The following is a 14320-nucleotide window of genomic DNA, read 5'->3' as shown; positions in this document are numbered from 1 at the left end:
CATTTGTTTACTGTGCATGTCGGACTCAGCAGCATTGCTGGCCCCCTAATAATGAACTGCTGCCATTCATTGTTTCTCCTCTTTTTGCGACAGTCTCATGAAACCCAGACTGCCCTGAAACTCACTCTATAGCTCAAGGTGGCCTTGAACTAACTCCTGATCCTCCTGGCGCCATCTCTCAGAACCTGAGACTGCAGGTGCACACCACTATGCCTGGCTCTAGACCCCTTTTCATTTAACTTCTGTTATCTTTTTGTTTTTGAGACAGTGCTTCTCTGTGTAGCTGTGGCTGGCCTCAAACTCACAGAGACCCACCTGCCTCTGCTTCCACTGCCAGGGCTCATGTTAACCTTTTTTTTTTTTCTTTCTTTTTTTTTTTCTTTCTTTTTTTCTCTGTTTCGAGACAGGGTTTCTCTGTGTAGCCCTGGCTGTCCTGGAACTCACTCTGTAGACCAGGCTGGCCTTGAACTCAGAGATCCTCATGCCTCAACCTCTAGAGTGCTGGGATTAAAGGTGTGAGCTACCCCTGCCTGGCTTATTTGAACTTTCCAATCTCCATTCCTAAAGCCCCATTTTGGGGGATGGCCTAGTTTGGACTAGGGACAGAAAACAGCATGAGAAGATGGGGTGTAAAAGAGACAAGTCCATCCCGAGACTGGATGAGAAGCAGGACTTAATGCAGTTCCTCACCAGGAGTCCGTGAGAACGTCCATCTCTGCTCTTCGTCTCTGCAGGGCTTCCTTCCTCTGGGGGCTCAGGAGCCTTTCAGATAAAGCAGACACACTTGTTATCACGACATCAGAAACTCACTAAGATGGTTCATTTGTCCTCAGCTTCATCTCTGCTCATGAATGTGAGGGACCATCAAAATTAGGTCACAGAGGTGGGAAGAGGAGAGAGCAGGCTGAGCACAAGGATTCTTCCATCTTTGTTTACCCCATGTGATCAGTGTCCCCTGCCCCTGCCACTGTGACTTCTGCAGTGGTGGACTGCGTCCTTGAACTGTGAACCAAAAACCTTTCCTTTTTTAAGCAGCTTTTGTCAGGTGCTGTGCTGGATACAAGTAACCAATTTACTTGCTATATGAAGAAGTAACTTCTATGAGTACCTGAGTTTATCCATTCCCATGTTTTAGAAAACTTTGAGAATGGTGCTACTCAAACCTGACTCTTCACCAAAATGTTTGCTTTCCCATGGGCACACCGTAACAAGGTCAGCTGACAGAAACATGGAAAGTAGGTTCTGGTATAAGGTCCTTCTGTATAAACAATGGGCATTATCTACAGCCTGAGCGACCACACCTGAATAGCACTGCTTTAAAACACAACACCAGGAAACAAGCAAGGACAAATGACTGTTACAACAGTTCTTAGCTCTAAAAACAAAGACCAAAGGCCAGCGGGAATAGCCAGGGTCAAGATTCTTCCCCAGCTAGCACTGCCCTGTGACTGCCCTGTGCTTCCATCTGCACAGCAACAGGCCAGCGGGGATTCTAGGGTGAAGGACCAGGCCCCTGCACGTTAGTCACTTCTGAAGCAACTCCAGGCAACAGCAGACTAACACGCTGATCTCCAAGAATAGATAGATTCTGCATAAAAACCTAACAGGTTTCATGCGGGAGCCACTGTAACAATATTCAAAAAGCAAACGTGACTCAGAATTTTCTGTATCAAAGGTTAAATAAAAAGCCCTGTGTTCTTCTCATATCATAAAAACAGATAGGAAGGTTTTGTTTGTTTGTTTTGAGGCAGTCTTAGCCTGGAACTCACTCTGTAGACGAGGCTAGCCTTGAACTCTGAGATCCACCTGCCTCTACCTTCCTAGTGCTGGCATTAAAGGTGTGCACCACATACCTGGCTGATATCACTTTTTATATATCAGAGTAAGTTGCAACTAGATCTAATTAGTAGGCAGGAAGGATCTGAGACTTAAGCTTGGGAGAGGGGAAGAACTCAGAAAAGAAATTGGATTCCTGAGATCTGGAAGCTAATACAAGATTTTCATCTGGTATTAAAGGGTTGTCACAGGAATGACTCAAATAAACTTCAAAGCCCTGTCTCTGCTTTCAGTCATACACATGTGGGTGACATGACTCTTGACACGGAAGAACACTCTCCTGTGCAGTCTACAGCGTGCAGAATGTTTTTTGAAGACGATGGCTCATAGTTTTAAATATTTTCTTATAAGAGCACATCACTAATAAAGGAACTATAAGAATGGAAAGTGGGGCTGGAGAGATGGCTCAGAGGTTAAAAGCACTGGCTGTTCTTCCAAAGATCCCGAGTTCAATTCCCAGCAACCACATGGTGGCTCACAACCATCTATAATAGGATCTGATGCCTTCATCTGGCCTGCAGGCACACATGTAGGCAGGATATTGTATAAATAGTAAATAAATAAATCTTTAAAAAAAAGAAAAAAAAGATTGGAAAGGGCCCTGACCTAAAATCAGGGAATGTGGCCAGCCTATTTATTTGCTATGTGACTGTATATGCTGTGCTTGACCTATGATGGATGTTAAGTTCTCAAATGCCAGAGGTGTTTAAAATAGATTTCTATTGTCTCCTTCATTTTGAACAATCCATGACTAATTAGTTCTGAGTAACAGAATTTTAGGCACACTAACATGAATAATATTTTTGGGCAAATAAAATTTCTTGGACACAGTCACTATAATCCTGGGCCTATTTCCCAACCAGTGCAGTGACTAGGTCTATCTGACTTGCTATGATGGGTTAAATGTCTGCTCTTCGAAGTACAGCAGTCTATTAATAGTACCAGCAGTGGTTGTGACTTAAGAATAAAAACACTACACCAAATATAATGTATTGAGTTGGGCACTGTGGGCCATATCTAGAATCCTAGTGCTTGGGGGCAAGTTCAAGGATGGTCTGGGCATCCTCACAAGACTGTCTCAGCAACCAACCAAATAGCAGATCTAAACCATACCCCAAAAGCTAATGTGATAAGGCTTGTCCTCAGCTGAAGGTAGGAAGTCCTGTGCTTTAATGTGGTCTTAGGAACCAAGCTACCTTCTCATCCTCCTCCCTCTTTTTCCCTCCCTCTCTCTTTCCCTGCTGCAATGAGGTGACCAGCCTCTCCCTGCCATGATATTCTGGTTTGCCTTAAGCTCAAGATAACAGGGCCAAGTGAGCACATGACAAAATAACCCTTTCCTCCAGTTAAACTGATCCTTTCAGGCATTTTATCACAGCAGTGGAAGCTAACAGAGCAGTTTCTTTAAAAAGGTGTTTGTCTAGAGGAAATAGCATAATTGTCCAAAGTTAAAATAAGAGGAATCAGAAAGCCGGGCAGTGGTGGCACCTTTAATCCCGCAGGTAAAGGCAGGTGGATCTGAATAAGTTTGAGGCCAGACTAGTCTACAGTTAGTTCCAGAACAGCCAAAGATACACAGAAAAATCTAAAAACAAAGCAATCTCTAAAAACAAAACAAAACTCACATTAAGAACAACAACAAAAACAAACAAAACAAAACAAAAAACAGAAAAAGGAGAATTAGGAATGTAGAGCTTCTACTGAAAGCCCCATTCTAATGGCCACCAATGGTGCAGAGCCTCAACTGTCATCTACCATTCTATTTTTTTTTAAATTTTAAATGTTTTTATTTTATGTGTATGTTTTGTTTGCATGTATGTATGTGTATAATATGCATGCCTTTTGCCCACAGAGGTCAGAAGAGGGCATCAGATACATTGGAACTGGAATTACAGATGGTTGAGAGCTACTATGTGGGTGCTGGGAAGTTAACCTGTGCTCTGGAAGAGAAGCCAGCACTCTTAACTGCTGAGCCATTTTTCAGCCCTTTACGCCCCATTCTAACCGCCACCAATGGTGCCCAGCCTCTCCTAACGTCTTTCATTCTGACGGCCACCAATGGTGTGGAGTCTCCAAAGAGTTTCAGTTAGATCTCTATGTTTTTGTTTACAAACAGAATTAATGTGGCATAAATTCCCAAAAAGTTGCAAGGAACTCTGGGAAAGGAATGCAGGAAACCATTAAGAAACAGGTTCAGAATGGATGTCCATTTACCACCCACACTGCTTTTATGCTTATCGTAGATTTCTCTCACTTTCAGGTATCAGAAGGCCAGTTTCCTCATCCAGTCCACGCCTCCCTGAACACCCACAGATGAACCATGGCTACCACTGCCTCCTGAACCACTGAAACCATCTGTTGAGAAACTACAGTTGCTGCAAAGAGAGGGGATAATGAAAATTAAAAAGCATACCCACAGGGCTTTAGGTAAAACGTTACCTGAGCTCCTGTGGCCTGTTCTTGGCATCTAATAAACAAAGGTAATGCTTTAACTATCTTCTCGCTAGAACACATTTGCTGCTGCTTGTTTTTTGGAGAAAAAGCTTCATATGGCCCAGGCCGCCTTAACCTCACTATGTAGCTGAGGATATACTTACACTTCTTCTGATCCTCCTGTGTCCACCTCCCAAGTGTTGGAACAACAGGTGTGCACCACCAGTATGTCCAGCTTCTCTCTCCCTTCCCAGAATGAAACGTCAGTGACCACAGAGAGGAAGAGGGGAAATAACATAAGCACCAGCACCCCATAAAGGCTGACTTGGGATATAGCATTGTTTTCATTAAGGACAAAATACTACATAGTAAAAAAAACATTGATGACAGAATACTATACAGGGAAAAAAAGCAGAATATACAACTATTGTAACTGTGTAAATATGATTAAAGATATATAAAAAAGGAGACATAGAGCTGGCCATGGTGGCTCACATCAGTAATTCCAGCATTTGGGAGATTGAATCTAGAGCACCATAAGTGTAAGGTCACATGGGCTACGTAACAACTTCCAGGGCAGCTTGGCTAGACTATTTTTCAAAAATCAAGCATGTCAAAATAAGGTTCAATACATTAAGTGTAAGAGTTTATACTAAATATAACTGCCAAGAAGCCAGGTGGTGGCACTTGGAAGGCAGAGGCAGCTAGATCTCTGAGTTTGAGGCCAGCCTGATATACAGAGCAAGTTCCAGGACTGAGGACTGAGTTCCAGGATGTTTCACAGAGAATCCTTGTCTAGGGAAAAGCAAAACAAAAACCCAAACAACCAAGTAAATAAATGAGCTGCCAAGACATAAAACAGGAAATCCGGTCAGTCACACATATAGAAGAAAACAAACAAATATATAAGCCAACAGGCTACTTGCTTCCTAAGGAACAAACAGTCTTGGCCATGTAAGGTACAACACACACCAGTGGTTGCTGCTCTGCAAGGGTTTCCTTCTCAGTTCTACATGGACAGGTGTGTCCAACTTTCCTATGCATTTAGGAAACTACACATGCTTTTCGTCCTAGCACATGGGATGCAGAGGTAAGCTGAACTGAGTTTGAGGCCAGCCTGTTTACATAGTGAGTTCCAGGCCAACCAGGGCTACACAGCAAAACCCTGTCTCATAAACAAAAAATGGGGGCTGGAGAGATGCCTCAGCTGGCTGCTCTTTCAGAGGACCTGGGTAGGATTCCCAGCACCTACATGGCAGGTTACAACAGCTTGTAAGTCCAATTCCGGGGAGATCAGGTGCCCTCTTCTGGCCTCTGTGGGCACCAGATATGCATGTGATGCTCAGACGTACATGCAGGCAAAATAATATTCATACACATAAAATAAAATTTAAAAATATATATTATCCTAGTGCAATGGCACACACCTGTAATACCAGCACTTGGGGAGGCAGAAGCAGGAGGATCTCTGTGAGTTCTAGGCTAGCCTGGTCTATAAAGCAAGTCCAGGATAGCCAAGGCTACACAGAGAAACCCTGTCATGACAACCCCCCACCCATCATACCTGACCATCATACCTCCACAGTTCACTGAGCAAAATTCCTGATGCTTATGTGCAACTAGAACTGAGAAGCATGCTTTCTCCTGAGAGGAAATCTATACAAAGAGAGAGCAGTACAACAGTGCAGCCATCACTCTTGAGATGTGGCTTCATCATCCAGTACGGCTACCTGGTAATTCCTGAGACCTTGGTCAAATGCTACGCCACTGAGGCCTCCCTAATGGTGCCACCTGCTCCTTATACAGATCAGTGTCACTTCACGTCCTCTGCTTCCTATCACCTCTCTGCCTTATCACACTATGTCTTGGTTAACTAGACTGGTTTCTGACTCCTCTAGCAACAGTGAGCATTTTAATCTTCCGCTTCCTCTGAATGCAGTGGCTTTGCACATACTAGGTGTGCTGATGTTCCGCCATCACTATGTTTACCACACCTCAGATCCTGGCCATTGTCATCAGAAGCCACATCTTCCACATGCACCTGGTCACACTCCTGTTAAAAGACAAAACGCATTATTTCACTCCAGGGAACAAAGGTGCTGCCACTTACCACCACATGCTATACGACAAGAGCACGTATGACAAGCAGGAGGTGAAACACCTCAGTCTCTCTGTCACATAGACACCCCCGCTGTCCAAGGGAAACCAGCTGCTTGAAACCTTTCTTAACAGTTTTAGCAATCACAACAGTTCATTTCCACAACTGCTCTCACACTGTCCCGTGACTCTATGTCCCCTATTAGAGTGTAAATTCTACTACAAGATAGGACGCAGGACTCGGGTATTATATCTCCCTTGCATAATTTAGGGTTTTATTATTATTTTTTTCTTCCTGAGACAGGGTTTCTCTGTGTAATCCTGGTTGTCCTGGAACTCATTCTATAGACAGGCTGGCCTTAAACTCACAAGAGATTTGCCTGCCTCTGTCTTCCAAGTTCTGGGATTAAAAGTGTGCACAGCCTGGTTTGTATATAAATTATTTTTGTAGATGAAACAGATACTGGAAAAGTATGATATCAAAACTGGGGATAGGGGGCTGGAGAGATGGCTCAGCAGTTAAGAGCACCATCTATTCTTCCAAATCTTGAGTTCAATTCCCAGAAACCACATGGTGTCTTACAACCATCTATAATGGGATCTGATGCCCTATTCTGGCATGTAAGGAATACATGTAGATAGAGCTTATCAAATATATAAATTTAATTTACTACCCCCCAAACAAACAAACAAACAAAAAAACAAAAAACAGTCAGAATAACTGGAACAGAAATGCATATCTAAAATATAAGCATAATCACAGCTAAGTCAATGCTTAGATCTAGAACTTGTGTTCTAAAGAGAGATGAAATGATTTTCTCAGGATCATACAACTGGAGAGTAGTAGAAAGAGTAGAAAGAGAAGGTCAAATGCACCAACCGCCTAACTGCCTGCTGTCTTCCCTGATAGAATCCTCTGGGGAAGGCTTTTAAAAATGCATATTCTTGGACTGCTAGAATTGAAGACCTAGAATCTCCAATTTTTAAATTATTATTTATTTTTTAATTATTATTATTTTGTTTTGCTTTTCAAGATAGGTTTTCTCTGTGTAGCCTTGGTTATCCTGGACTCACTTTGTAGACCTGGCTGACCTCCAATGCACAGAGATCCACCTGCCTCTGCCTCCCTGAGTGCTGGGATTATAGGCCACCTTGCCCTAGTTTAGAATCTCCAATTTTTAAGACATTCCCCAGGGATTTCTTACTACCTTGAGAACTACTGACCTGGGAAGCAGGAACACATTTAGGTCAAATTCTTTTAGAACTTTCAGGCCTGAGTGCGGGCTATGTCTAGAAAATCATTACAAATACACTTTGGGAATAATAATTGGCATATAGTAGGTTTTAAACTAGTATTTGCTAATTAAGAACTATGCTGTCTCATTTTGCCAACAAATGTAGCTGAAGGAAGATTAGAGCACTGTGGAGCTGAGGAGAAGCAACTGGATAGAGCCACAGCAATGTGACTTGCTGGAGAGCTGTCTGTGTTTAAGAACTGGGCATACATACATTGTGTTTAGAAATGTTTTTACTTTACTTCCAAATCGCTGTTGTTAGAAGTGACGTAACGTATGTAGCACACAGTGCAGAGTGTAGAGTCATGAAGTGGAAATACTCCCTTTCCTCCTCTGTCCTGTTTCCCAGCAATCCATTGCTCTGGCCAGAACAACTATTACTAGTTTCTTGAACAAGACACAGGCTCAAGCCCAGGATGGGAACATGACTCTCAGCCCGAGATTCTGAATTTCTCACAGCCCCAATCCTATGATCTATTATGCCATGTTCACTTCAAAGGGAAACTCAAAAGACAAAGCCAAGAGTTTTTCACTGTATATCCTCAGTGTGTTCTATTTTCTTGGCACCTAATCACAGAATGGCTGAGTACATGAAGCTTCACTTATACGGATAATTCACATGTAGAAATACAATCAGAGCCAGGTGTGATAGCGTATGCCTACAATGACAGCACTTAGGTGGCAGAGGCAGATGGACTTTAACTTTAATACCATCCTGAGTTATACAGACTGAAGCCTTGTCTAAAAAAACTTCCAGACCTCCAAATAAAAAACAAACAAAACACCAAGCCCAAAACAAAACAAAAAATACTTAAAAGTTTCTACAAGAAAATACAGAAGAATATATTTCCCATTTGAGGATAGGTAAATAAACTTTAAACAAGAGCCAGAAACTTTTTAATATAAAGAAAAAAATGTAATAGTAAATTATACTTTATTAAAACTAAAATTATGGATTTCTAAAAGGCATGAAAAAGTCAAATCATATTTAAAACACATTTATAGTGCATATGTGATACAGGGCTTTTTTTTTTTTTACCTGAGTCATAACCTTTGACAAATTATACAGAAAAGAAAATAATAGCCAATTAAAGTAGACAAAAACTATCTAATAGCAATAAGAGTAATCATCTATCAGACCTAAAAGGTAAATTATTTTTAAAAAAGGTAGGATTAAAGAGTAAGCAAGGTATCACCAAGAAGCTGAGCATAGGGACTAGAGAGACAGCTCAGGTCAAGCATACTGGCTGCTCTTCAGAGGAGCTGATTTATTTCCTAGCATCCATCGAGCAGTTGTAACTGAAGTCTCAGGGGATCTGATGTCCCTTTCTGGCTTTATAAAAAAGAAAGAAAAACTTAAAACAAAGAAACAAACAAAAAACAATTAGGCAGCAGCAACAGGAAAAAACGGCACAGGCCTTTGATCCTAGAACTCAGGAAGCAGAGGTAAGCGATTTCTCTGAGTTCAGGACCAGCCTGGTCTACAGAGTCTCAGGCCAGCTAGCGCTATACTGGGACTGCCTCAAACAAAACTAACCAAACAGTTATGTTATTTTATATAACATATTGGATTACTGACTCTTATTTTAGTGTTCCAGTACTTTGCTTCCAAATAAGTTGACTAAAACAAAAACCAACTTTTGCTTTATTTTTGGAGACAGGTCCTGAACCCACGATCTTCCTACCTCAGCCTCCTAACTGCTAGGATTACAGGTGTGTGTCCCCAGCCCAGGCTGAGAGGGGCCACATACTTTCCTTCCTAGTGCCACTTTTTCTCTTGACTCCTACGCTTAAAATCTATGTTTTAAGACATCGTTTAAACTCTGTGAACATACCCTGACTTGGGCTATCTCGGCTGGTAGAGTGGTGGCCTAACGTGCAGAAAGCCCTCTGTTCACTCCCCAGCACCACATAAACCCTGGCATGGCTGCACATCTGGGATTCAATCACCCTGGGTGTACAGGCAAGAAATCAAGTTCAAAGTCATCTTCAGCTACACAGTGAATCTGGGCTACAAGGGAACCTGTTTCAAAACAAAATGAAACAAAACATCATACTACAAACTAGAACTCCTGCTAGCTGGTGATTCAACTGTGACATCTTCCTCCTGGAAATAGATTCCTGCAGTGATCCTGTTAACAAGTCCTTTCCATTCATCTTATCCAATCTCCTACCTTCTAAATACAAGTACAGGCACTAACAGTTATAGAAAAAAACACTCATGGAAGCAGAAAACCTATTTAAACCACTTACCTCCAAGTCATTGAAAAACAGATGTGTATCAGCCACTTCAAAAATCATTTCTTTCATTGTTAAACCTGAGCCAATTACTACTGTTGGATCCTGGAATAAAAACAGAAGTGAGAATAGCACTGGTTCTAACTTTCAGATATTTCAAAACTACTCTGGGCCTAGTCCAACACGAAACAAGTCCATAACAGTCCTTCAAATCTTACTGAGCCAACATCACTCACATTTATAAGAACCCGGGATTACAAAATATAGAGGCTATAGGGCACTCATAAAAATGTCAAAGTCAGGGGGTGATGGTGCACACCTTTAATCCTAATTCTCAGGAGGCAGAGGCAAGGGGGGCAGGTTTGAGTTTTTAGGCTAACCTAGTCTACCTAGGAAATTCCCGGACAGCCAAGGATACAGAGAGAAACTGTGTCTCACCAAAACAAAACAAAATCCTGCTACTGTAATATGCATGATCCCTTTTTTGCTCATGTGACACAGGGAATACCAGACCCCTAACTATCTAACCAACCAGGAAGTAAAGAAGACCAGAGTCAAAGGATGTGCAGGGTAACCAATGCAGGCTGCTTTAAAACGAAGCGTCAGTCTTCACGCAGAGCCTAAGTATTTTTCTAATGGTCTTAGGGATATAGTTTTGGAGCCTCTGTCAGCTGTGGAAAAGTACTCACAGGCAAGATTCCTGGTACTCCAAGATAACTGGGAGTAGCAAGACAGCAAAGTTATTTTTATAATTTATAATTTATTTCTAGAAATAAATGATCCTGGAGATGATCTGTGGTGAAGCAGTTTTGCACACTGGAGGCCGAGGCAGGACAACTGAGTTCAAGAACAGCTGAGGCTATACAGTGAGACCCTGTCTCAAAACAAAGAAATACACAGAACTAATAACAATTCATTCTTCTAGTAAAAGTAAAGCTTACACTGAAGACTAAATACATTTAATTTTGTCTGGTACAACTAACGTTTTTAAGAAGCACATCTCTTTCAGATCTAGGAGATGTGGCTCACACCTGTAATCCCAACATCTGGGAGGCTTTAGAGGCAGGAGGATAACTGACACTTAGAAGCCAGCTTGTGCTGTACAATGAGATCTTGTCTCAAAATACAACATAACAGAAGTCAAGTGGTGATCTATTTTAGAAATCTTAGCTCCAGCTCATTTGAGGCTAAATGAAATTCTTAGAGATATTTTAGTGATTTAAGGCTTAATAGTCAGTCCTTAGAATATATAATCCTGAGATTTCACTCAATTTTGAGTCTTATTTTTATATTTTCATGCTCATAAAACACATTAAAAAGTACAGTTATTTATTTTGGGATGTGTATGTGTGGTGTGTACATGGTCAGAGGACAGCTTGCGGGGAGCTGGCTCATGCTTCCACCGTGGGTGCGGAGGACCACACTCAGGTCGTTAGGCCTGGCAGGGAGCACTTTTACCTGGTAAGCCACTTCATCAGCAGGAAACGCTCCCTCACACAGCTTCAGAGTCAGCACTGCTCCTAGACCGGGCGTCTAGCTTTTCCATCAACGCTACCCAGTTATGTAGCCTGCCTGGCGCAAGCCATCTGTCAAGTTTTATACATGGGGAGTTCCGAGCCAGCAGGGTAGGAGGAGGGGGATGGCCCAGTGGAACAGCACTTACCTAGCACTTGTGAGCCCTGGGTTGGATTCCTAATACTGTTTTTTGTTTTGAATTTTTATGTGGATGGGTGTTTTGCCTGCACGTGCGTCTTTGCATCACATGTATACAATGTCTGGAACTGGTGTTATAGATGGTTATAAGCTGTCATGTGGGTGCTGGGAACCAAACCAAAGTCCTTCGTAAGAGCAGTAAAAGCGATTAAATCACTGAGCCATCTCTCGAGCCCCAATCCTAAGAGTATCATATATATATATGTATACACGTATGTGTGTGTGTGTATATATATATATGTATACACGTGTGTGTGTGTATATATATAGTATGTGTACACGTATGTGTGTGTGTATATATATATATATATGTATACACGTAAGTGTGTGTGTGTGTGTGTATATATATGTATACACGTAACTGTGTGTGTGTATATATATATGTGTACACGTATGTGTGTGTGTATATATATAGTATGTGTACATATATGTTTGTGTATATATATATATAGTACGTGTACACGTGTGTGTGTGTATATATATAGTATGTGTACACGTATGTGTGTGTGTCTATATATATAGTATGTGTACACGTATGTGTGTATATATATATATAGTATGTGTACACGTATGTGTGTGTGTATATATATAGTATGTGTACACGTGTGTGTGTCTATATATATAGTATGTGTACATGTATGTGTGTGTGTATATATATAGTATGTGTACACGAATGTGTGTGTATATATATAGTATGTGTACACGTGTGTGTGTGTATATATATAGTATGTGTACACGTATGTGTGTGTGTGTATATATATATAGTATGTGTACACGTATGTGTGTGTGTGTATATATAGTATGTGTACACGTATGTGTGTGTATATATATAGTATGTGTACACGTATGTGTGTGTGTATATATATAGTACGTGTACATGTATGTGTGTGTGTATATATATAGTATGTGTACACGTATGTGTGTGTGTATATATAGTATGTGTACACGTATGTGTGTGTGTATATATATATATAGTACGTGTACATGTATGTGTGTGTGTGTGTATATATATAGTATGTGTACACGTATGTGTGTATATATATATAGTATGTGTACACGTATGTGTGTGTGTATATATATATAGTATGTGTACACGTATGAGTGTGTGTATATATATAGTATGTGTACACGAATGTGTGTGTATATATATAGTATGTGTACACGTGTGTGTGTGTGTATATATAGTATGTGTACACGTATGTGTGTGCATATATATAGTATGTGTACACGTATGAGTGTGTGTATATATATAGTATGTGTACACGTATGTGTGTGTATATATATAGTATGTGTACACGTATGTGTGTGTGTATATATATATATAGTATGTGTACACGTATGTGTGTGTGTGTATATATATAGTATGTGTACACGAATGTATGTGTATATATATAGTATGTGTACACGAATGTGTGTGTATATATATAGTATGTGTACACGTGTGTGTGTGTGTGTATATAGTATGTGTACACGTATGTGTGTGCATATATATAGTATGTGTACACGTATGAGTGTGTGTATATATATAGTATGTGTACACGAATGTGTGTGTATATATATAGTATGTGTACACGTGTGTGTGTATATATATAGTATGTGTACACGAATGTGTGTGTATATATATAGTATGTGTACACGTGTGTGTGTGTATATATAGTATGTGTACACGTATGTGTGTGCATATATATAGTATGTGTACACGTATGAGTGTGTGTATATATATAGTATGTGTACACGTATGTGTGTGTATATATATATATAGTACGTGTACACGTGTGTGTGTGTATATATATAGTATGTGTACACGTATGTGTGTGTGTATATATATAGTATGTGTACACGTATGTGTGTGTGTATATATAGTATGTGTACACGTATGTGTGTGTATATATATATATAATACGTGTGCATGTATGTGTGTGTGTATATATAGTATGTGTACACGTATGTGTGTGTGTATATATATATAGTATGTGTACACGTATGTGTGTGTGTATATATATAGTATGTGTACACGTATGTGTGTGTGTGTATATATATAGTATGTGTACACGAATGTGTGTGTATATATATATAGTATGTGTACACGTATGTGTGTGTGTATATATATAGTATGTGTACACGTATGTGTGTGTATATATATAGTATGTGTACACGTATGAGTGTGTGTATATATATAGTATGTGTACACGTATGTGTGTGTGTATATATATAGTATGTGTACACGTATGTGTGTGTGTGTATATATATAGTATGTGTACACGAATGTGTGTGTATATATATATAGTATGTGTACACGTATGTGTGTGTGTATATATATAGTATGTGTACACGTATGTGTGTGTGTATATATAGTATGTGTACACGTATGTGTGTGTGTATATATATATAGTATGTGTACACGAATGTGTGTGTGTATATATATATAGTATGTGTACCCGTATGTGTGTGTGTATATATATATAGTATGTGTACACGTATATGTGTGTGTGTATATATAGTACGTGTACACGTATGTATGTGTATATATATATAGTACGTGTACACGTATGTGTGTGTGTGTGTATATATAGTATGTGTACACGTATGTGTGTGTATATATATATATAGTACGTGTACACGTGTGTGTGTGTATATATATAGTATGTGTACACGTATGTGTGTGTGTATATATATAGTATGTGTACACGTATGTGTGTGTGTGTATA

At 40.2% G+C, this 14320-nt stretch overlaps 1 protein-coding gene across 1 annotated transcript in view; it reads right to left on the bottom strand.

Moving 5' to 3' along the window:
- Positions 1-14320, bottom strand: part of LOC132646072 (eyes absent homolog 3-like) — a 122795-nt gene that overhangs the window by 48773 nt on the left and 59702 nt on the right. The window contains 3 exon segments of the mRNA XM_060374201.1: positions 4051-4211; positions 6264-6322; positions 9915-10004. Coding sequence (XP_060230184.1) covers positions 4051-4211; positions 6264-6322; positions 9915-10004 — 310 coding nt within the window.

This window comes from Meriones unguiculatus, chromosome 21 (genome assembly GCF_030254825.1).
Source record: "Meriones unguiculatus strain TT.TT164.6M chromosome 21, Bangor_MerUng_6.1, whole genome shotgun sequence".
Classification (NCBI taxonomy): Eukaryota; Metazoa; Chordata; class Mammalia; order Rodentia; family Muridae; genus Meriones; species Meriones unguiculatus.
The sequence above is the reverse complement of the archived record's forward strand: the minus strand, read 5'-3'. Positions and strand labels throughout refer to the sequence as shown.